The following is a 23,976-nucleotide window of genomic DNA, read 5'->3' on the forward strand; positions in this document are numbered from 1 at the left end:
TGCGAACAGGATCCGCTTCGTGAAAATCATAGTGCTGGTCGTAGTGCTGGTAAGTTGACGCTGCTTTGATATCCAATAGTTCTTCCCGAGTGTATGTATGTATGTATTTATGTAATAACAGATAAGATCCTGAGCTAACAATGTAAGAAATAATGCATAAAAAAACGAAATACTTCAGAGTTTACTAAGAGCTAGAAGCGAGGCAGCCCTCTCTGTCGGGGCCATCTTCTCAGACAGTTTATCCTGAGTGAGCCATGTTTCTGTGAAACAGAGTATGTTACAATCCCTGATGTCTCTCTGGAAGGAAATCATCGCCCTGAGCTCGTCAACTTTATTATCCAGAGACTGAACATTAGTGAGTAATATACTCGGAAGCGGTGGGTAGTGTGCGCGCCTCCTGAGTTGGACTAAAAGTCCACTCTGAATACCTCTTCTCCACCGGCAGTGTTTTGGATCAGCCTCTGGAATCAGTTCAATTGTCCTGCGGGTACAAACAAAAATCCGATTCGGGAAAGTCGTATACCTGGTCGTAACGCTGGTAATGCTGGGGTGTTACCGCAGCTCTGATATCCAAAAGTTCTTCCCGGAGGTTTGTAATAACACAAAATAATTCTGGGCAAATAATGTAAGAAATAATACAAAATACTGCAAAATTGCCTAGGAGCAAGAAGCACAGCCATGATGTTCTATACGTATGTCATGGCCATAGCAAACTCTCTGTAACACCCATAATGTTCTCTGTCATAACCATAGCAAACTCTCTGCCACGCCCATGATATTCTCTGTTATACCCATACCACTCACCATTTGATTCACCCTGACTATAGTTGTCATCCAAATGAACAGAGAACTAAATTGTAATTACCACAAGACTTTTACGATCACATTTACCAGAATATTTGCTTATAAATGATTTGTGAAACATGAAGGCCTTATGAACTTTTGTCGAACATCAACTTCACTATCATGAAACAAACAGTTGTCTTGATTCCAAACAGTCTTGACGTGATAAGTGAACAAGAGAATTCAAGCTGGCAGTGTGTTTGATGGAGTTGATCAATTTTACCCTGTATTTCTCTTCAGCTCTGCTATTGTTCTTACAGTCTGGATGCCATACTGTAGATCCTGTGGAGAGAGAAGAAGAGCTCAGAAGAGCCTAAATGTGTAACAGACTTGGGTTCAAATACTATTTGCTTTCGATGAAATACTTTTGCTGTGCTTGATTGAGCTTGCCTGACACAATTACACCAATGTGCAAACTCTGCCAATCAGGCACTCCAGGCAGGCTCAATCAAGAGCTCAAAGTTATCGAAAGAAAATAAATACTAGTTGAACCCAGGTCTGGATGCATAGCTACATCTGAAGGCATGCATCTGTAAATGGGCGGCAGGGTAGCCTAGTGGTTAGAGCGTGTGACTAGTAACCGGAAGGTTGCGAGTTCAAACCCCCGAGCTGACAAGGTACAAATCTGTCGTTCAGCCCCTGAACAGGCAGTTAACCCACTGTTCCTAGGCCGTCATTGAAAATAAGAATTGGTTCTTAACTGACTTGCCTGGTTAAATAAAGGTAAAAAAAAAAAATAAAAAAAAAAAAAATCTTGACTTCCTTGAATTTTCCATTCCATTCATGCTTTTACAAAGTGCATACAACAACATTCTAAATAACCTTGACTCAGTGCATGACTAATTGAAACTTCCACTGAAGTGGAGGTTAGTATTCTCCCCTGTGTGAACATACACAAATGTTTACAGTACTTGAAATTCCACACGATGTACTTGCCCTGGAAACCCACCTTGCAGGTACATTTCCTCTCCTTCTGTGAACATGTGGTTGCATCTGCTGCACCTTGCACAACTGGGATGGTAATGCTTGTCACCTGCCTGGAGAAGGGAGTCAAACGTCACACAGTAGCATGCACTGTAAACCGCAATGTGCTGTCAATACTCAAAACTCTTGAGGAAACCCCTTTCACTTAACAGAGTATAGTTACTTAAAAGGATATTGTAGTTATTACACAAACCGATAAAGTCACTGTGACCCTGTAAAGGGTCCAGATTTGAGTTGTATCAGGTTAAAATGGTTGAGTAATGCCCCCACTATGCCTCACCTCCAATGTAATTTCCCAGTGTGCCTTGCTTTTTCGAGTTAATTGTAGTTACCAACCCACAACTGTATTTGTTAGTGACAGATTGTTGAATTTGTTCATTTTCGTTCCAGTGGCTTTTACCATGTAAGTTCCTAGGCAATGTTATCATTATAATAAAACTCTTCATGAAATACATAGCTTGGAGACCTTCTGCTGAGGCCTAGCTTTATTCTAATAAAACGGTTTACAGATCACATCCACATCAGGCTTTGAAGTAGGGTTGCAGAATTTCCAGAAAGAAAAAAAAATCATGATTAAAGGATTTCCAGAAAACCTCAGGAAATTTACCAGAATTTTGCAACTCTACCTGCAACTCAGATTTTTCTGCCTAGCAAAGTAATGTCTGAGTTCTATTGGAATCCAGCCAGGGTTAGGATAGCCAACATTTTAACATTTCCCTTTGAAAACAGCCTATGTGGCATTGATATGAGTCAGACACATTCATTATAGTGTCAAAATTGACTACATAGTGTAAATAGGATCATTTCGGTCGTAAATTCTAAAATGGAGCTTGAAACCTCAACAATGAGGGCTCATGAGGGGCGCAGCAGTCTATGGCACTGCATCTAAGTGCTAGAGGCATAACTACAGACCCTGGTTCAAATCCAGGCTGAATCACATCCGGCAGTGATTGGGAGTCCCGTAGGGTGGTGTACATTTGGCTGGGGTAGGCCGTCATTGTAAATTACAATTTGTTCTTAACTGACTTGCCTAGTTAAATAAAAAATGAGTAAATGAAGGTTGTGTTTGAATTACAATTATGTGAACAAATCATGCCCCCTTCTGCCAAGCAGTGGTGGTGAGTATAATGAGAAATACTGGAATATTATGACCTTTCTGGTATAATTTAGCTAACGATGTTAGATGACATTATTGTTGGTTATGTAGGTAGCTATCTTTTGATCAAGCTAGGCAGGCTAGCTAATGTTGGCTAGCTAATGTTAGCGTAGCTAGGTAATTAGCTACCTCATTACAACTTAGTTAAGTCATAGGTCATACAAGTGTATTGTTTATTGTCTAGATAATGCTGGTTATGTAACGTTGTCAATTGATAATGCATGCGAGGAAGGCTATCTAGCGACAGGCTACAAATCAGATTTCCAAGTAAGTTCGTAAGTCATACAATTGTATTCTGTATTGTCTAGTGGGAGTCGGGAAGCAAGTACAGGGAGTGAATAATTTTTATAAATAAACGAACATGGACCAAAACAATAAACACGAATAGCGTATAGACATGAAACAGAGTCAATAACGCCTGAGGAAAGAACCAAGGGGAGTGACAGATGTAGGGGAGGTAATCAGGAAGGTGATGGAGTCCAGGTGAATCTCATGAGGCGCAGATGCGCATTGTGATGGTGGCAGGTGTGCTTAATAATGAGGACTGGCAATGTCGAGTGCTGGAGAGCAGGAGCGGGAGTGAACATGACTGTCACGGCTGGCTGAAGGACTGGACCAAGGTGCAGCATGGTAAGCATACATTTTTAACTTTATTTAACAATGACGCCGACAAAACGAAGAACAAAAAACAACAACCGTGAAGCTTTGGGCTATGTGCCCTGAACAACTACAAAGTTAACTTCCCACAAAACAGGTGGGGGAAAAGGGTACCAAAGTCTGGTTCTCAATCAGAGACAACGATAGACAGCTGTCTAAGTTCTCCCACTTAAAAAGATGAGAGGCCTGTAATTTTCATGATAGGTACACTTCAACTATGACAGACAAAATTAGAAAAAAAATCCAGAAAATCACATTGTAGGATTTATAATTAATTTATTTGCAAATTATGGTGGGAAATAAGTATTTGGTCAATAACAAAAGTTTATCTCAATACTTTGTTATATAACCTTTGTTGGCAATGGCAGAGGTCAAATGTTTTCTGTAAGTCTTCACAAGGTTTTCACACACTGTTGCTGGTATTTTGGCCCATTCCTACATGCAGATCTCCTCTAGAGCAGTGGTGTTTTGGGGCTGTTGCTGGGCAACATGGACTTTCAACTCTCTCCAAAGATGTTCTATGGGGTTGAGATCTGGAGACTGGCTTGGCCACTCCAGGACCTTGAAATGCTTCTTACGAAGCCACTCCTTCGTTGCCCGGGCAGTGTGTTTGGGATCATTGTCATGCTGAAAGACACAGCCACGTTTCATCTTCAATGCCCTTGCTGATGGAAGGGGGTTTTCACTCAAAATCTCACAATATATGGCCCCATTCATTCTTTCCTTTACACGGATCAGTCGTCATGGTCCCTTTGCAGAAAAACAGCCCCAAAGCAAGATGTTTCCACCCCCATGCGTCACAGTAGGTATGGTGTTCTTTGGATGCAACTCAGCATTCTTTTTCCTCCAAACACAACGAGTTGAGTTTTTACCAAAAAGTTATATTTTGGTTTCATCTGACCATATGACATTCTCCCAATCTTCTTCTGGATCATCCAAATGCTCTCTAGCAAACTTCAGACGGGCCTGGACATGTACTGGCTTAAGCAGGGGGACACGTCTGGCACTGCAGGATTTGAGTCCCTGGCGGCATAGTGTGTTACTGATGGTAGGCTTTGTTACTTTGGTCCCAGCTCTCTGCAGGTCATTCACTAGGTCCCCCCCGTGTGGTTCTGGGATTTTTGCTCACTGTTCTTGTGATCATTTTGACCCCACGGGGTGAGATCTTGCGTGGAGCCCCAGATCGAGGGAGATTATCAGTGGTCTTGTATGTCTTCCATTTCCTAATAATTGCTCCCACAGTTGATTTCTTCAAACCAAGCTGCTTACCTATTGCCGATTCAGTCTTCCCAGCCTGGTGCACGTCTACAATTTTGTTTCTGGTGTCCTTTGACAGCTCTTTGGTCTTGGCCATAGTGGAGTTTGGAGTGTGACTGTTTGAGGTTGTGGACAGGTGTATTTTATACTGATAACAAGTTCAAACAGGTACCATTAATACAGGTAACGAGTGGAGGACAGAGGAGCCTCTTAAAGAAGAAGTTACAGGTCTGTGAGAGCCAGAAATCTTGCTTGTTTGTAGGTGACCAAATACTTATTTTCCCCATAATTTGCAAATTAATTAATAAAAAATCCTACAATGTGATTTTCTGGATTTTTTTTCTAATTTTGTCTGTCATAGTTGAAGTGTACCTATGATGAAAATGACAGGCCTCTGTCATCTTTTTAAGTGGTAGAACTTGCACAATTGGTGGCTGACTAAATACTTTTTTGCCCCACTAAGTATGGTTCTCAATCAGAGACAACAATAGACAGCTGTCCCTGATTGAGAACCATACCAGGCCAAGACATAGAAATACAAAACATAGAAAAAAGGACATAGCCTCAACCCCCCCATACTGGCCTCGACGAGGCTCATCATGGGTCTGGGCTACTATTCTCCCCCTTTCTGTCTCGGGACTACACCCCCACCAACGGTTGGTGTTGGACGACTGCAAGGAGGAGGAAAGTTTCTCATTCACAGAGACAAGTGGCTTGAAATCATAAAAAGAATGGTCAAACAGGTTTTCTGATGGCATGTGTCAAGATATCATAATATCTATTTGGATCAGATTCTGCACCACGAGGTTTCTAAACATCTTTTTATCAAGGGGTACTTTCGACAGATACCCCTTGTGAATGACTGCGTTGCAGCTAACGTTAGGGGAAGACAGTGTGTGTCGGAGGGTGAGTGTAGCTGGTGCATGAAGTCTGGCGCAGGAGAGCAAAATGAGTGAGCAAAGTACTTTACTCAAAAATATAGGCACATGGTAACAAATACACTTTACCAAATACAAACGGTAAATATATTATGCAGGGGTGAAAACAGCACCCGTTGAAAAACCAGCTATCATGTACCGACAATCATTCACAAAAACCAGGTGGGAAACAGAGGGTTAAATACAGGAACATATAATTGGGGAATGAAAACCAGGTGTGTAGAAAACAAAGACAAAACCAATGGAAAATGAAAGGTGGATCAGCGATGGCTAGAAGACCGGTGACGTCGACTGCCGAACACCGCCCGAACAAGGAGAGAGACCGACTTCGGCGGAAGTCGGTAACAGTGTGGTCAGTGGAGAAGGCACTGTGGCCTAAGACCATACCCGGTTGGTTTTCCAATCCATCAGTGGGAGTAACCTATCCATCAAGTCTGCTCCGAGTAGCAGGGTACAGATTTGAGGCTGGTAACATACACAGGGTGAACGAGCGATACGCCCTGGAAGTGTAGTTTCAGCATGACTCTCAATGTGAGAGGCGAGGTAGTCTGAGTGACACCTCGAAGTGTAGTGTCGCATCGTTCCACTTTTAACCAACGTTTAGTTGGTTTCAAAGCCCTTTTGAGATTATCGAACAATGTTTTAGAGCTGAGCAATATTGTCGCACCCGGATCAATTAGCGCATGACAAGTTAAGCAATCCTCCAGGACATAGGAATATTTTATAGGAATATTTATGTCTGTTGCGTTATGCTAATTAGTGTCAGTCGATGATTACGCTCCCGGACCCGGGATGGGGAGTCACTAGAGGTTTTAAGCAGTCCTCCAGGACGGTTTCCAGGTATGGGTGTTTAGATTCGTGTTTAGAGGACATATTCCCCACAAAGTGGAGTGGTCATTTGCAACAACGTGATGTGCCATTTCTGTTCAAGGTGAAAGCAGATCGACTTTTGAGTGGGCTTGGCTTTAACAAAGCGTTTGACCTTTTTCTTCGCTACCTTTGTATCAGAGTCTATAGACAGTGGGCTTGTTCCTTGATCAAGCGGGCCCTTTATAGCATCTAGAAATTAGAATTTTAATGTCCTTGCTATGGGTGTTAATTCCTGCGGAACTAGTGTCCGGTAATTCCCCATCTAGTCCTTGTGACTTATCTTTTACCTTTTTCTTACATTTTTCTTGCTTTAGTTCTTCAAGTAGTGGAACTTCTGGAGAACATTGGTCTAAGTTTTGATTGTCCTTCAACTATTTGTTACCCTTGTGGTTTGGGAGCAGGAACATAGCGAACAGGTTGATTGTATCGGTAGTCGTTTCGATGGTGACGTACTTTACAGTTATTTTGACTGCGGAGGTTATTGGAATCGTGGTTTCGTGGTAGAAACCGTAGTTGTGCGTCATCTCTCAACTCACCAATACCTGATAATGCATCCTCTAACTGGAGTGAGTGCTCCTGGTCAAACTTCAAAACCGAGTGGTCAGGGCTCTTAGCGTTGTGAACTTTTGATGCCTCAAAAGCTGTGCTTGCGAGCTCTCTGAGTTGTAAGATAGGCAAGCCAACGTGGGCTGCAGGGCCCAAGTAGGTAATGAAGGTGTTATACATGTTCGACAGAAACATTTGTTTGAGTGGTAACAGCTCTTCCATTCCTGTTTCAGTGAGTAGACCAAAGTAAGCTTAACGAAGCCTATGACAGCAAGCTTGTTCATTCCAAGCTTGTTTGACGGTGTTAGCCAGTGAGCTATCATGTTTGCGAGTCGCAGAACCACTGCATTCTAATTTCAACTCTGTGGCAAGTTTAGCGTAGTCTTTTAGCACGTGTTTCTGTTGTAGACGAATGAACCTCGTTATGTGTCTATTTGACGTTCACATCAACAGGTAAACCCTGTCAGAAACCGTATCATTCGGGTAGCCATCCAATACGTCCTCTATGTCAGCTAGGGACGTCTCAGTATCGTTTGGAACGGTGTCAAAGGTGGGGTGTCAAAGCGGGTGGAGAGGGATGTCTTTATCCTTTGGGGAAATTGGGGCCGAAAGGAGAGGAGAAGCCAAGCGTGGGCTTTGTTGGCCAAGAGACACCATATTACTCAGTGCCGAATGGTCAAGAGGAGAAGACTGAGGGCCACAAGGGAGGCAAGGTCTGAAACCGATCGTCTTTACTCCTTTGAGTACAGGGCTCTGGTTGCTTGGATGGGTAGTCACGCTGTAAAGCGTGACCATTCTGGACTTCCTCCAGAAGATACCAAACGGTGGTATTCTGCTGCATTGCAGAGTCCAATTGAATGCTTAGAGTACTGATTATGGACACGTGAATGTCGCACTTGCTCCTTTCGGTCTCATATTTGCAGATAGAGGTCCTGAGTACGGAGAAAGAGATTCAGTGATGAGATTTCTTCCGCTTGCTTAGAAATCAATATTTCCATCTTCATCACCTGAGTTCAGTAATCATTCATTTGGTCAGCAACTTCAACGAGTTCTGCTGATTTGACATCCAACTTAGTCATTGTGTTCATGAACTGATCGTCTTTGGTGTGCAGCATGTTGAGTAGAACATTGTTACTTTGAGTAGCGTTCAACAAAACTGTATGTATGTTATCAAGTTGAGCGCTCCCGTTTGTAGATAACTTTTCAGATTTATCTAGTTCGGCGTGGACATCATCGTATTAAGTTTTGGCTAAATTGAGTTGTTCCTGTAGCATATGATTTTGTTCCTGTTGAATACGATTTTGTTGAAGAGTTTGTTCATCGTCATAAGTTTTTGCAATTACATTTAATTGGTCAGTTTTCAGGTGCAGTTCCATAGCTAGCAGAATCTTTCCCTTTTCTGCATTTGTCATTGGTTTCCCGGTTCTCTCCACCTGTCCCTTTAGGTCTACTGTTACCTGCTTGTGCTTCAGCTGTGCACTGCAGTATTGGACCAATGGCATTCTTGGACGGCAAGACATCAGGGCTACACTGGAGAGAAACTTTACGAGGCCTGCACCCGATGGTTGATTTTGGAGAGCTTTGTTCGTAATTTCTGCTGTTTTCCCGCTAACGGCATAATTAGGGTTGGTATCGCTGCTGAGGTCAGAGATCAATCCATTTATAGGTGGAGGTTCACTAATTAGCGGGCAAGTGGTGACTACCCCCCCTGATAGCTTGCACATTATTAGAACATTTGAAAGAAAAAATATTTTTCCTAATTTTCCAAAAGTTGGTTTTGGAATATGTTGGGAGCTGCAACGACGATTTTAATCTATTTATAGACGTTAATGAACCATCAGTAAAGCATGGTAGAGTAATACTTTTATTTTTATGAGCAGTCCAATATAAATATAAACATGCACATGTGAAGTCAAAATCTAAACAATTGTGTCCCATTTCAATCAAATAGGGTGCGAAGCCAGGCCATGTGAACAAGATGGGAATCTTATCAGACAAACTGAAATATAGGACAATGGCTGAAGGAATTACTATAGATAAAATCTGAATTGTAAATCCCACAAAACCTTTACAACAGCTACAGGAAATGATTTGCCTGTGAGATTAATAACTACTGTCACGGTCGTCCTCCTCTTCGTCTGAAGAGGAGAGGCGAGATGGATCAGAGGACCAATATGCGGCGTGGTAAGTGTCCATGGTAAAATCTTTAATAAAGCAAGACTGAACACTATACAAACGAGTAACAAAAACAATAAACCAAATTCGACCGTGAAGCTACAAAATGAGACCTGTGCTGACACAAGCCACTAACATAGACAATCACCCACAAACAAACAGTGCAACCCAGGCTACCTAAGTATGATTCTCAATCAGAGACAACTAATGACACCTGCCTCTGATTGAGAACCATACTAGGCCGAAAACATAGAAATGCCCCAAAACATAGAAAAACAAACATAGACTGCCCACCCAACTCACGCCCTGACCATACTAAATAAATACAAAACAACAGAAATAAAGGTCAGAACGTGACAGTACCCCCCCCCCAAAGGTGCGGACTCCGGCCGCAAAACCTTGACCTATAGGGGAGGGTCTGGGTGGGCGTCTGTCCGCGGTGGCGGCTCTGGCGCGGGACGCGGACCCCACCTCATCATTGTCTTAGTCCGCCTTATTGTCCGCCTCCGTGGCTTTCTCAGCATGACCACCCCTCTCAATGACCCCACTGGACAGAGGGGCAGCTCGGGACAGAGGGACAGCTTCTCGGGACAGAGGGACAGCTGCTTGGGACAGAGAGACAGCTGCTCGGGACAGGGGGCAGCTGCTCGGGACAGAGGGGCGGCAGCAGCTCTGGGCAGAGGGGCTCCGGCAGTGGCGCCGGGCAGGCGGGGGGCTCCGGCAGCGGCGCCGGGCAGGCGGGGGGCTCCGGCAGCGGCGCCGGGCAGGCGGGAGGCTCCGGCAGAGGCGCCGGACAGGCGGGAGGCACCGGCAGAGGCGCCGGACAGGCGGGAGGCTCCGGACAGGCGGGATGCTCCGGCAGAGGCGCCGGACAGGCGGGATGCTCCGGCAGAGGCGCCGGACAGGCGGGAGGCTCCGGCAGAGGCGCCGGACAGGCGGGAGGCTCCGGCAGCGGCGCCGGACAGGCGGGAGACTCCGGCAGCGGCGCCGGACAGGCGGGAGACTCCGGCAGCGGCGCCGGACAGGCGGGAGACTCCGGCAGCGGCGCCGGACAGACAGGACCACCTGCTGGGAGGAGACAGAGAGACAGCCTGGTGCGTGGGGCTGCCACAGGAACCACCAGGCTGGGAAGACCTTCAGGAGGCTTGGGGTTAAGAGGAGGCACCTGAAAGACCGGGCTGTGGGGGAGCACTGGAGCTCTGGTGCGCAACCTTAGCACCACTTCCCCAGGCTGGATAACCACTCTAGCCCGGACCGTCCAGAGTGCAGGCACAGGTTGAACCGGGCTGTGGGTAAGCACGGGAGATCTAGTGCTTACTACACGCACCTCTCCCTTCGGCTCCATTCCCACATTCGCCCGGCACGAGCGGAGCGCGGGCAGAGGACGCACTGCACCCTCCCAGCGCCCCGGAGACACAGCACGGAGAGCCGGCGCAGGATACCCTGGGCCAAAACTGCGTACCGGCGACCAGACCCGCTGAGCAGGCACCATACGCCCTGGCTCGATGCCCGCACTCGCATGACACTCTCGGGGGGCTGTCCCATAGCGCACCGGGCTATGGGCACGTACTGGCGACACCGTGCGCTTAACCGCATAACACGGTGCCTGCCCAGTATCTCGCTGCTTATAATAAGCATGAGGAGTGAGCGCAGGTCTGCTACCTGGCTTAGCTCCACCCCTCGTGTGCCCCCCCCCAAAAAAAATTTGGGGCTGTCTCTCGTACCTGTCGCACTGCCGTGCTGCCTCCTCATATCGCCGCCGCTCAGCTTTCGCTGCCTCCAGCCCCTTTACTTTCAGTGCAGCAAAAAGTAAAGGGGCTGCCACAAGCCACCTGGGAGACACACCAAACACACCAAACATGTGGAAGAAGGTGCTCTGGTCAGATGAAACCAAAATTGAACTTTTTGGCAACAATGCAAAACGTTATGTTTGGCGTAAAAGCAACACAGCTGAACACACCATCCCCACTGTCAAACATGGTGGTGGCAGCATCATGGTTTGGGCCTGCTTTTCTTCAGCAGGGACAGGGAAGATGGTTAAAATTGATGGGAAGATGGATGGAGCCAAATACAGGACCATTCTGGAAGAAAACCTGATGGAGTCTGCAAATGACCTGAGACTGGGACGGAGATTTGTCTTCCAACAAGACAATGATCCAAAACATAAAGCAAAATCTACAATGGAATGGTTCAAAAATAAACATATCCAGGTGTTAGAATGGCCAAGTCAAAGTCCAGACCTGAATCCAATCGAGAATCTGTGGAAAGAACTGAAAACTGCTGTTCACAAATGCTCTCCATCCAACCTTACTGAGCTCGAGCTGTTTTGCAAGGAGGAATGGGAAAACATGTCAGTCTCTCGATGTGCAAAACTGATGGAGATATACCTCAAGCGACTTACAGCTGTAATCGCAGCAAAAGGTGGCGCTACAAAGTATTAACTTAAGGGGGCTGAATAATTTTGCACGCCCAATTTTTCAGTTTTTGATTTGTTAAAAAAGTTTGAAATATCCAATAAATGTCGTTCCACTTCATGATTGTGTCCCACTTGTTGTTGATTCTTCACAAAAAAATACAGTTTTATATCTTTATGTTTGAAGCCTGAAATGTGGCAAAAGGTCGCAAAGTTCAAGGGGGCCGAATACTTTCGCAAGGCACTGTATTTAATCAATCTACACACAATAGAATAGAATTTAGAATTTAACAAAAATTAAAACAGAAATACCTTATTTACGTAAGTATTCAGACCCTTTGCTATGAGACTTGAAATAGAGCTCAGCTGCATCCTGTTTCCATTGATCGTCCTTGAGATGTTTCTACAACTTGGAGTCCACCTGTGGTAAATTCAACTGATTTGACATGATTTGGAAAGGCACACACATATCTATATAAGGTCCCACAGTTTACAGTGCATGTCAGAGCAAAAACCAAGCCGTGAGGAATTGTCTGTAGAGCTCCACATCAGGATTGTGTCGAGGCACAGATGTGAGGAAGTGTGCCAAAATAACCTGCAGCATTGAAGGTCCCCAAGAACATAGTGGCCTCCATCATTCTTAAATGGAAGAAGTTTGGAACCACCAAGACTCATCCTAGAGCTGGCCGCCAGGCCAAACTGAGCAATCGGGGGAGAAGGGCAATGGTCAGGGAGGTGACCAAGAAACCGATGGTCACTGACAGAACGCCAGAGTTCTTCTGTGGAGATGGGAGAACCTTCCAGAAGGATAACCATCTCCGCAGCCCTCCACCAATCAGGCCTTATAGTAGAGTGGCCTGACGGAAGCCACTCCTCAGAAAAAGGCACATGGCAGCCCGCTTGGAGTTTGCTAAAATGCACCTAAAGGACTCTCAGACCATGAGAAACAAGATTATCTGGTATGATGAAACCAAGATTGAACTCTTTGGCCTGAATGTCAAGCTTCACGTCTGGAGGAAACCTGGCACCATTCCTACAGTGAAACATGGAGGGGGCAGCATCATGCTGTGGGGATGTTTTTTCAGCGGCAATGACTGGGAGACTAGTCAGGATTGAGAGAAAGATGAACGTAGCAAAGTACAGAGAGATCCTTGATGAAAACCTGCTTCAGAGCGCCCAGGACCTCTGACTGGGTCGAAGGTTCACCTTCCAACTGGACGACGACCCTAAGCACACAGGTGTGGCCCAGCCAGAACCTTGACTTGAAGCCGATCTAACATCTCTGGAGAGACCTGAAAATAGCTGTGGGGTAATGGTCCCCTTCCAACCTGAGAGCTTGAGAGGATCTGCAGAGAATGTGAGAAACTCCCCAAATACAGGTGTGCCAAGCTTGTAACACCATACCCAAGAAAACTTGAGGCTGTAATTGCTGCCGAAGGTGCTTCAACAAAGTACTGAGTATAGGGTCATTTCAATTGTTTTATTTTTTAAATAAATTTGCAAAAATGTCTAAAAAATGTTTTTGCTTTGTCATTATGCAGTATTGTGTGTAGATTGATGAGGGGAAAAAACTCTTTAATACATTTTAGGATAAGGCTGTAACGTAACAAAATGTGGAAAAAGACAAGGTCTGAATACTTTACAAATCCACTGTACATTACTATTTAATGAACATTCAATCTAATTTGTAGCCAAACTTGAAAAACTGTCTCAAATGACGAATTTAAAAGCACAAAAAATACAAGTGATTAGTATTGTTAATTCAAATTAGAAAAAGAGTGGAAAATGAGTGGAAGTTTTTGTTTATACAGAAATCCTCAAAACAGTGTCTGGGGACCCTCTGCTAGATTCAATTGTATGTCCTTATGCACATGTTGAGGGTTTCTCATTGACCTATAACCAGTTCACACTCACGCTAACATCTCCTGTCTTATTATCTTTGTTTGATACTGAGAAAATAAGAGAAATATAAACAGAACAAAACAGAACGTGTTTTGGATATTTGAATGGCCATGCAGGAAAGGGTTTAACAATCAATATGAAAAGATAATGCAAGATAATGTTAGCTAGCTAGCTATGGTAGTAACTTCAGTATCTACTGACCTGCAAAGTTGTCAATGTAGCGCGACACATACATTTTGAAACCATCTTCTTTCTTGCTCATAGAGGTAACAGAAGAAGCCTTAACATTCCGATTAACATCGTTCACAGTCATTTGTGGGAGATCCTGCAGATAGCAGGTGTAAAATGCCATACTGGTAGCTAGCTTGATGTCAATGTTGTTGTTGACTTTGCAATGGAAGTTGAGAAGCTGGCTAATTGGAATGCGGAAGTGTTGCCAAGTGGGCGTAACTAGAGGCTATTATTGTACAGGTTTTATCATTATATGTATAATTAAGGTTGAGCACTTGTCTACTCCCAGTTCTACTATCTTCAACAATCTTATTGACAGTAAGGTTGCCAGTTGAGCTGCCAGTATGTATGTATACTGGCAGTTAGTTGGCAGTGAGTTAGTAGCCATTTGAGTGACTAAAATATCACACATAATTTTGGGGGTATAGAAATGCACAAGATCTTAGAAAAAACACTTTCTCTCATGGCTAACTACCATGAAGTTTAAAAAAGACAGGTTGAGTGGGCAGGGAGCTAATATTCATGAGCTCGCCTTGACTGACAGGTATTTGAAATGCCTATGTCAAAAGACTTGGATGCAGTGTTGCAGCACAATCATCTCATGCACATTTGGTGATACACAAAGCAACTGTGTATGGTATGGGCAGGCATAAGCTACGGACAATGAACACAATAGCATTTTATCAATGGCAATTTGAATGCACAGAGATACCGTGACGAGAACCTGAGACCCATTGGTGTACCATTCATCCGCCGCCATCACCTCATGCTTTAGCATGATCATGCACAGCCCCATGTGGCAAGGATCTATACACAATTCCCTGAAGCTGAAAATGGCCCAGTTATTCCATGGCCTGCATACATGTCACCCATTGAGCATGTTTGGAATGCTCTGGATTGACATGTACGACAGCGTGTTCCATTTCCCAGCAATATCCAGCAACTTCACACAGTCATTGATCGGAGAGGGAAAACATTTCACAGGCCACAATCAACAGCTTGATCAACTCTACATGAGACAAAGAGTGGTAACACCAGATATTAACTGGTTTTCTGATCCACGCCCCCACCTTAAAAAGAAAAAAAAAACGTATCTGTCACCAATAGAAAATAAAAAAACTGTCACGTATCTGTCACCTGTATTCCCAGTCATGTGAAATCCATAGATCAGTGCCTAATAAGTACAGTGCCTTGCGAAAGTATTCGGCCCCCTTGAACTTTGCGACCTTTTGCCACATTTCAGGCTTCAAACATAAAGATCTAAAACTGTATTTTTTTGTGAAGAATCAACAACAAGTGGGACACAATCATGAAGTGGAACGACATTTATTGGATATTTCAAACTTTTTTAACAAATCAAAAACTGAAAAATTGTAGATAGATGTTGTTACGGATACAAGTATCCTGTGTGTGTGTGTATTTAATTTCTCTCCTTCTCCCCCTACAGGTGACAATCATCACTCCCCAATCAGTCACCAATCAATCATCAATCAGAAGACACACCTCCTCCGGTTTCCTACCCAATCACAGTTCCTTTCCCTTGGTATAAAAACCCTGTCAGTTGTTTTCTCTAGAGCTTAATCTCTCTGTCAATGCCACATGTCTGTAGATTGCGCTGTGTTTCACTCTCTCCTACTATGTCTCTCTATCTCACTCGCTTTATGTATTGAGCTCTCTTTTGTTTGAGCACCTCCGTATCACTTTGTCCCCACCTTTGAGTATTGGTTTTGCTATATTGTTTGATGGTGGGAAAAGGGTACTAAGACAAGTCGCCCATGGCCATACACTACCCGTAGGTAAACTTTGTTAAATACCCTAGTTAGAACTGGGTGGACCACCCACTGTATTTTTGGATAGTTAGTTAGCTGTGTTTGTAATAGGCTTGTCTAGCTTAGGGGATTTTTGTATATTTGTTTCTTTCCTTGGGTCCAGCTCAGCCCCTTTTCCTGGCCCCCCATTACCGTGTGTTTACCAGTAAACCCTGAGTTTGACGGTAGATTTCAGTTGTTGTGGTTATTTGGTTCTCACTTACTTTGTCACCATTATAAATTGCATGAGTTATGTTATGGGTCTCGTTACCACCCCCCCTAGACTGTCGGGCCAAAAGGGATTCGTAACAGATGTGAATTACTTTGTTTCTCATCTGTTCCTGAATTTCTTTGGATCGCGGCATGATGTCTTGCTTTTTGAGATCTTTTGGCCTACTTCACTTTGTCAGACAGGTTCTATAAGTAACTTCATGATTCATCAGGTCTTGCAGTAATCAGGCCTGGGTGTGGCTAGTGAAATTGAACTCAGCTTTACAAAAAATGTGATTAACCACAGTAAATTTGTGATTTAGCAAGGGGGGGGGGGGCAATTACTTTGTCTCACAGGGCCATGAAGGTTCGGATAGCTTTTTTTTCCCCCTTAAATAAAATCACTTAACCCAAGTAAACACAAAATGCAGTTATCTTTGAGTAATATTAAAATGTGTGATCTGAAACATTTAAGTGTGACAAATGTGCAAAAAAATAAGAAATCAGGAAGGGGACAATTTTTCACAGCACTGTATATATAAAAAAGGTACAATACAACATGATCCAGCCTTCTTGGTAAAAAGAGTAGGTGAAAGGATGATCTGTCCTTTGGTCTGATGAGTTAACATTTGAGATATTTGGTTCCAATCGCCGTGTCTTTGCGAGACCCAGAGTAGGTGAATGGATGATCTCTGCATGTGAAGTTCCCACAGTGAAGCATGGAGGTGTGGTGGTGCTTTGCTGGTGACACTGTCTGTGATTTATTCAGAATTCAAGGCACACTTAACCAGCATGGCTTCCACAGCATTCTGCTGTAATACGCCATCCCATCTGGTTTGCGCTTTAGTGGGACTATCACATGTTTTTCAACAGGACAATGACCCAACACACGTCCAGGCTGTGTAAGGGCTATTTGACTAAGGAGAGTGAGGGTGCTGCATCACATGACCTGGCCTCCACAATCACAGGACCTCAACCCAATTGAGATGGTTTGGGATGAGTTGGACTGCAGAGTGAAGGAAAAGCAACTAACAAGTGCTCAGTATATGTGGGAACTCCTTAAAGACTGTTGGAAAAGCATTCCAGGTGAAGCTGGTTGAGAAAATGTCAAGAGTGTGCAAAGCTGTCATCAAGGCAAAGATGCACATAATTCCAAATGTGTTATGTCAGTTTTGATGTCTTCACTATTATTCTACAGTGTAGAAAGTCAAGAAAAACCATTGAATGAGTAGGTTTGTCCAAACGTTTGACTGGTACTGTATGCATAGTGTAATTGTTTATTGATGTGTTCATGCAAGCTCATCTGCAAAAGAGATTGTGGTCTAAACATGACTCCCTGGCTAAATAAATGTTAAATAAAAATCCATTGTTACACAGGGGTCATCAAGTCTTTGGCTAAGGTAGATTAAAGGCTAGGATGAAACCTATGGGCATGTTTGAATACTCTTCAACATCATTCCTTCCTCGTTTTGTTGAATTAATCACCAATCTGACATGAAGCGATGCGTTACTGCTGGGCTGTAAAAAAAAATTGAGCATGCCATATAGATTCCCGGATTAATGGATGAATCCAATAATATAGAACTTGACTATGCACACTGTTCATTCAAAGCAATGAGCAGCAACGACTGAAGGAACAATGATTTATAATTTCAAGTCATGAGACGGGAGGAGCAAGGGGATGAGGAAATGTTTCTTACTTCCAGAACCTTCCCTGTGATGAACTGATTGCAGGCCTCACACTGGACCCCAAAATGGATCTGGTAGTCTTTCTCGCAATAGGGGGTGCCATCCCTAAGAGAAAAGAGGGGGGTTGGGGGAACAAGAGAGTCAGGCAGACAGAGAGGGCAAGATCTGAACATTTCTAGTCAATAAACACTTAGATATTGGCTGTGATATAAGATGGCGTCTGAGAAGTCAAAACTGTAATATCTTATGCTTCACGGAGTCGTGGCTGAACGACGACACTATCAACATACAGCTGGCTAGTTATACGCTGTACCAGCAGGATAGAACAGCGGCGTCTGATAAGACAAAGGGGGGCGGATGCTGTATTTATCCTCTTGATTCCTGCTTACAAGCAAAAATTAATGCAGGAGGCACCAGTGACTCGATCAATAAAAAAGTAGTCAGATGAAGCAAATGCCAAGCTACAGGACTGTTTTGTTAGCAGACTGGAATATGTTCAGGGATCCCTCTGATGGTCTTGAGGAGTACACCACATCAGTCACTGGATACATCAATAAGTTCATTGATTACGTCGTTCCCACAGTGACCGTACGTACATACCTCAACCAGAAGCCATGGATTACAGGCACCATCCACACTGAGCTAACGGCTAGCTAACGGCTAGAGTTGCTGCTTTCAAGGAGCGGGACTCTAACCCGGAAGCTTATAAGAAATCCCACTATGCCCTCCAACGAACCATCTATCAGGCAAAGAATCAATACAGGACTAAGATCGAATCGTACTACACTGGCTCCGACACTCGTCAGATGTGGCAAACCATCACAGACTACAAAGGGAAGCAACGCCGAGAGCTGCCCAGTGAAACGAGCCTACCAGACGAGCTAAACTACTTCTACGCTTGCGTCGAGGCAAACACTTAAAATATGCATGAGAGCACCATGCATGTTTCAGTGTTACGCTCTCCGCTGCCAATGTGAGTAAGACCTTTAAACAGGTCAACATCCACAAGACAGATTACCAGGACGTGTACTGTGAGCAGGCTCGGACCAACTGGCAAGTGTCTTCACTGACATTTTCAATCTCTCCCTGTCCGAGTCTGTAATACCAACATGTTTCAAGCAGACTACCATAGTCCCTGTGTCCAAGAACACCAAGGTAACCTGCCTAAATGACTACCGACCCATAGCACTCACATCTGTCGCCATGAAGTATTTTGAAAGGCTGGTCATGGCTCACATCAACAACATTTTCCCAGAAACTCTAGACCCACTCCAATTTGCATACTGCCCCAACAAATCCACAGATGATGGAATCTCTATTGCACTCCGCACGGCCCTTTCCCACCTGGACAAAAGACACTTTCAAGTTAAGTGTACTGTTAGCTAGCTAGCTCGCTAGTTAACGTTACATGTATGATTATTATTCGTATCTCAGAGCCATTTGCTTTGCTAGTTATAGCCTAATGTTAGCTAGCTAACATTGAACCTGGTTGGTTAAGTAACTGCAGATTCATGCAGGGTAGTGTCGTCATGAGTTGGGATTATGGTTCATTGTTTAGCTAGCATGTCTTAAAAGAATCCACTATGCAAGTATCCATTTCAATATAATGTCACTGCGACAACTGTTGATAGACGTAGCTGGTAAATTCACTCTGGCTATCAAGCCGATTTCAGAGCAAGGGTAAAATAGTCTAACAAGTTAAATTTTCAGATATTACACGTTTCTAATTTTGATAAAAAGTATTTTTCAAGCTAAAGTGTACTGTTAGCTAGCTAACATTAGCTGGTAGGCTCGCTAGCTAACGTTACGTGTATGATCTTGTTATTCGTATCTCAGACCCATTTGCTTTACTAGTTATAGCCTAATGTTAGCTAGCTAACAGATTCATGCATGGTAGTAATGTTAGTAATGTGGGATTATGGTTAAATACCTAGCTACCTACATGTCCAAGCAAAAGACAAGTAACCATTTCATTAGAATGCCACTGCGACGACTGTTGATAGACGTAGCTGGTAAATTCGCTCTGGCTATCTACTCCGATTTCAGGGCACTCTCGTCTGAGTGTGCCAGAGCGCAGAATAACTGAAGAATTTACGAACGCTCAACACCTGTTGAATATGACCGTAGTCAGTTGGCAAAAAAGTGTAAATTGTAGCTAGCAAGCTGGCCAACGCTAGCCAGTTAGCTTGGGTGCTTGACTGCTGTTAACGCTTGGATCAACCTTTAAAGACATGGGTCGGGCTAAAACTTGAGGGTGTGAACGATGCTGAATGGGTGTAGACAAAGAAGAACTATCCCGTAGGTACCAAAACATTCAAAAGGCCACTTTTGAGGTTACAAGTTTCTCAACTTTCAAAGCAGAATTTCTTCCCTATTGTTCCTCAAATGCAGGGTATGATATACCAGTCTGTAGCTCTGTGTCTGTACTTTTATCAAATGTAAAAAACAAAATGTTGAAATGTTGCTACATGAGACCGAATCAAGGCGCTCAGTCACATATCTGCATTGGATGCGTCTCAAAATCGTCTGTCGCATCTCCGAACAGGCCGACAAAACTATTATGACCCCTCTATGGAAAGATGAGACTTGCTCTTAGAGTACAGATTATTGTATGGGATTTACAAATATTTGAGAGATCATTTCACTTTTGTTTTAAACTTTGAGTAAATGTATTTATTGGTTTCTTTTCATTTTGATAAGAGATGAAAATGCAATGAATTGCAGGTTATTTGTTAATTTCAAAAAAGGAAATTACAGATTTTAAGGTTGTGTCATTTGATTTGGGGTGGGGAATTCTTGGGGGGAAAAAATGGTGTCCCTTGCAATTTTCCCTTTAAGCTGTGCTCGTGCACACAGTTCCCAGGGCCTGCTGCACATAATACATATCAGCGCACGCAGAAAAGCAACGTCACTCAACTTTCTAGAGTTCTCTTGTTAGTTAATACTATCAACGTTTCCCTTTACTGTGGGAATTGTGATTGAATAATACTGCGTTGATTCACTTTCAATGTAACAGACCGAAACAAAAGAGTCTCCTGACCCCTCCTGTCTCAGCCTCCAGTATTTATGCTGCAGTAGTTTATGTGTTGGGGGGCTAGGGTCAGTTTGTTATATCTGGAGTACTTCTCCTGTCCTATTCGGTGTCCTGTGTGAATTTAAGTGTGCTCGCTCTAATTCTCTCTTTCTCTCTTTCTTTCTCTCTCTCAGAGTACCTGAGCCCTAGGACCATGCCTCAGGACTACCTGACATGATGACTCCTTGCTGTCCCCAGTCCACCTGGCCGTGCTGCTGCTCCAGTTTCAACTGTTCTGCCTTATTATTATTGGACCATGCTGATCATTTATGAACATTTGAACATCTTGGCCATGTTCTGTTATAATCTCCACCCGGCACAGCCAGAAGAGGACTGGCCACCCCACATAGCCTGGTTCCTCTCTAGGTTTCTTCCTAGGTTTTGGCCTTTCTAGGGAGTTTTTCCTAGCCACCGTGCTTCTACACCTGCATTGCTTGCTGTTTGGGGTTTTAGGCTGGGTTTCTGTACAGCACTTTGAGATTTCAGCTGATGTACGAAGGGCTATATAAATAAATTTGATTTGAAGAGATTTTGTTGTGTGCAGAATGCATCATAATAGCATTGACAGGGATGACTCAGGTCCCTACTCTACACAGGCCTATATGCAAATAGGCCATTGCCATATATGGATCTGTACCATTCCCTTTGAACTGGACTGTGTTTACAACATGAGCAGTCGGGAATTTGCTTGTTTTGAGACCAAAGCGAGAGCTACTACGTGTGTACATTCGTTCATATTCTTTGCTAGATAGTGAGTTATTAGCACAGTTATGAATCATTTGTAGTCAGCAATGGGGGAGTGATTGCTTCCTACAAAAGCACAAAACCTGTGCATTTCTAGACATCTTTGAAAAGCGAGTCAGAGGGACAGTGTTGTATTTTGAGACAGGCTTGAATAAGCGAAGTAGCCAATAAGAAGAGGGTAGCATAATTTGTCTGATTCTCTGTAATAATGTTATGGGAATAATGATAGTGGTTTCTTGCATTAAACAACACTTTCAGTAATCTCTTTGTCTGAAGGACAAGTGGGTAAACAGGTTATGCCAAGCCCTGCATAGTTTTTTCAAAAGTCTCATGGAAAGTAAGCCTACGTTGAACACCACACATTGGCTGCTACTGTAGGCTGAACGATAGAACAGCTATTTCCATGTTAAATGTTACGGGATGCATTTTCTCCATTGTTTTGATGGTAGGCCACTCTGGCAGGTCTACATTATGATCAAATAGCCACAATAACCTACTTGACCACTGTTTACTAAATTAAAGCAGGTACAGCCTCAGTGTTCAAAGTAAATGCGCAGGAAGTTGCACATATCTCACAACTTTCAAGTTTGTGCTCAGCAGAACTGAAATTTTCTCAGTGACGAAACAACTTAGAGGGAACATTGGTCTCAAGGAATTCTGGTGGAAAAAAAAGTGGTAAAGGGGCAGCCAGTGGAAAATATGGAGCATAGGGGTTGGTAATGTTGTCTAGTTGCACCATGATTGGCTCAGTGTTCTGTCACTCATGTGGGCACTAAGTCACCGCAAAATCTATGGCTAGAGCTTGAAAATTCAAGCCCCTTGTGTGCTGCCATAGAGTTCCATTAGAAGTGCCCATCCAAGGAGGCTCAAGGTAATTGGGCACAGATAAAATTACATCAAATCACGCTATATCTACCGTATATTGACATAATTGGACTGATCATGTCAACATCATACTTTTAAAATCTTAGCTAGCAGTCATCATGAATCAAATAGACAATCTACTGGCAAATCCTTTTCAATCCTTATCATATGAAGAGAGAAATTATGAAGAGAAATGGTATATCAAATTATCGGTGCTCATCTGCCATTGGACATTAACATTACACAACAAGTTGGAAACCGCAAATTCAACAATGAGTGGTTTGGAAGGAATCAGTGGCTACCTGCAAGTCTTGCAAAGCAATCAGTAGGCAGCAATTCAGAGGAGTGGGTGTGTGGTCCAAGTCTGTGTTTAAGGGTCTCCTTTCCAAGCTTAAAATGATAAACACTCAACATTGGCCATGCTGTCAATCCAGTATGACTTCTGCCGTACTGGAAACTCAGAACTCTCAGGCTTCAGTGAGTTCAAGACAACTGCGAACTCAGAGAAAAAGCTCAGACAGGGAAAATACGTTTTGAATGCCCATCCAACTCGGAATTCCAAGTTGGGAACTCGGGCCTCTTTCTAGCGCTCCGACCTGAAGATCAGACATCATGATTCAACCTTGTTTTTTTCCAGAGTCCCCAGTTGTCTTGAAAGCGCCATGAATCCAGAGAATGCCAGACTTGGATGACAAAGTTTTATGACAAAAATATACCCACGAAGGACGAAAAAAAATAAAAATGTATTGGGCACATACACATGGTGAGCAGATGTTAATGCGAGTCTAGTGAAATGTTTGTGCTTCTAGTTCCTACAGTGCAGTAATATCTAACAAATTCACAATGACTACCTTATACACACACAAATGTAAATGGATGGAATAAGAATATGTACATGTAAATACACTACTCGAAAAAATAAAGGGAACACTTAAACAACACAATTTAACTCCAAGTCAATCACACTTCTGTGAAATCAAACTGTCCACTTAGGAAGCAACACTGATTGACAATAAATTTCACATACTGTTGTGCAAATGAAATAGACAACAGGTGGAAATTATAGGCAATTAGCAAGACATAAAGGAGTGGTTCTGCAGGTGGGGACCACAGACCACTTCTCAGTTCCTATGCTTCCTGGCTGATGTTTTGGTCACTTTTGAATGCTGGCGGTGCTTTCACTCTAGTGGTAGCATGAGACGGAGTCTACAACCCACACAAGTGGCTCAGGTAGTGCAGCTCATCCAGGATGGAACATCAATGCGAGCTGTGGCAAGAAGGTTTGCTGTGTCTGTCAGCGTAGTGTCCAGAGCATGGAGGCGCTACCAGGAGACAGGTCAGTCTCAACCCAGCAGGAGTAGGAGGAGCACTGCCAGAGCCCTGCAAAATGAGAGCCCTCCAGCAGGCCACAAATGTGCATGTGTCTGCTCAAACGGTCAGAAACAGACTCCATGAGGGTGGTATGAGGGCCCGACGTCCACAGGTGGGGGCTGTGCTTACAGCCCAACACCGTGCGGGACGTTTTTCATTTGCCAGAGAACACCAAGATTGGCAAATTCGCCACTGGCGCCCTGTGCTCTTCACAGATGAAAGCAGGTTCACACTGAGCACGTAAC

General features: G+C 43.8%; 1 protein-coding gene across 1 annotated transcript in view; it reads right to left on the reverse strand.

The window, feature by feature from the left end:
• Positions 1–410: 410 nt before the first annotated feature.
• Positions 411–23,976, reverse strand: part of ablim1b (actin binding LIM protein 1b) — a 66,122-nt gene continuing 42,556 nt past the window's right edge. Inside the window, exons 6-9 of the mRNA XM_036956457.1 lie at positions 17,691–17,784; positions 1,793–1,880; positions 1,067–1,125; positions 411–481 (exon numbers count right to left, since the gene is read on the reverse strand). Coding sequence (XP_036812352.1) covers positions 473–481; positions 1,067–1,125; positions 1,793–1,880; positions 17,691–17,784 — 250 coding nt within the window. The 3' untranslated portion in view covers positions 411–472. The remainder of the gene's footprint in view (positions 482–1,066; positions 1,126–1,792; positions 1,881–17,690; positions 17,785–23,976) is intronic.

The sequence above is a fragment of the Oncorhynchus mykiss genome, chromosome 20 (assembly GCF_013265735.2).
Source record: "Oncorhynchus mykiss isolate Arlee chromosome 20, USDA_OmykA_1.1, whole genome shotgun sequence".
In the NCBI taxonomy this organism is placed as follows: domain Eukaryota; kingdom Metazoa; phylum Chordata; class Actinopteri; order Salmoniformes; family Salmonidae; genus Oncorhynchus; species Oncorhynchus mykiss.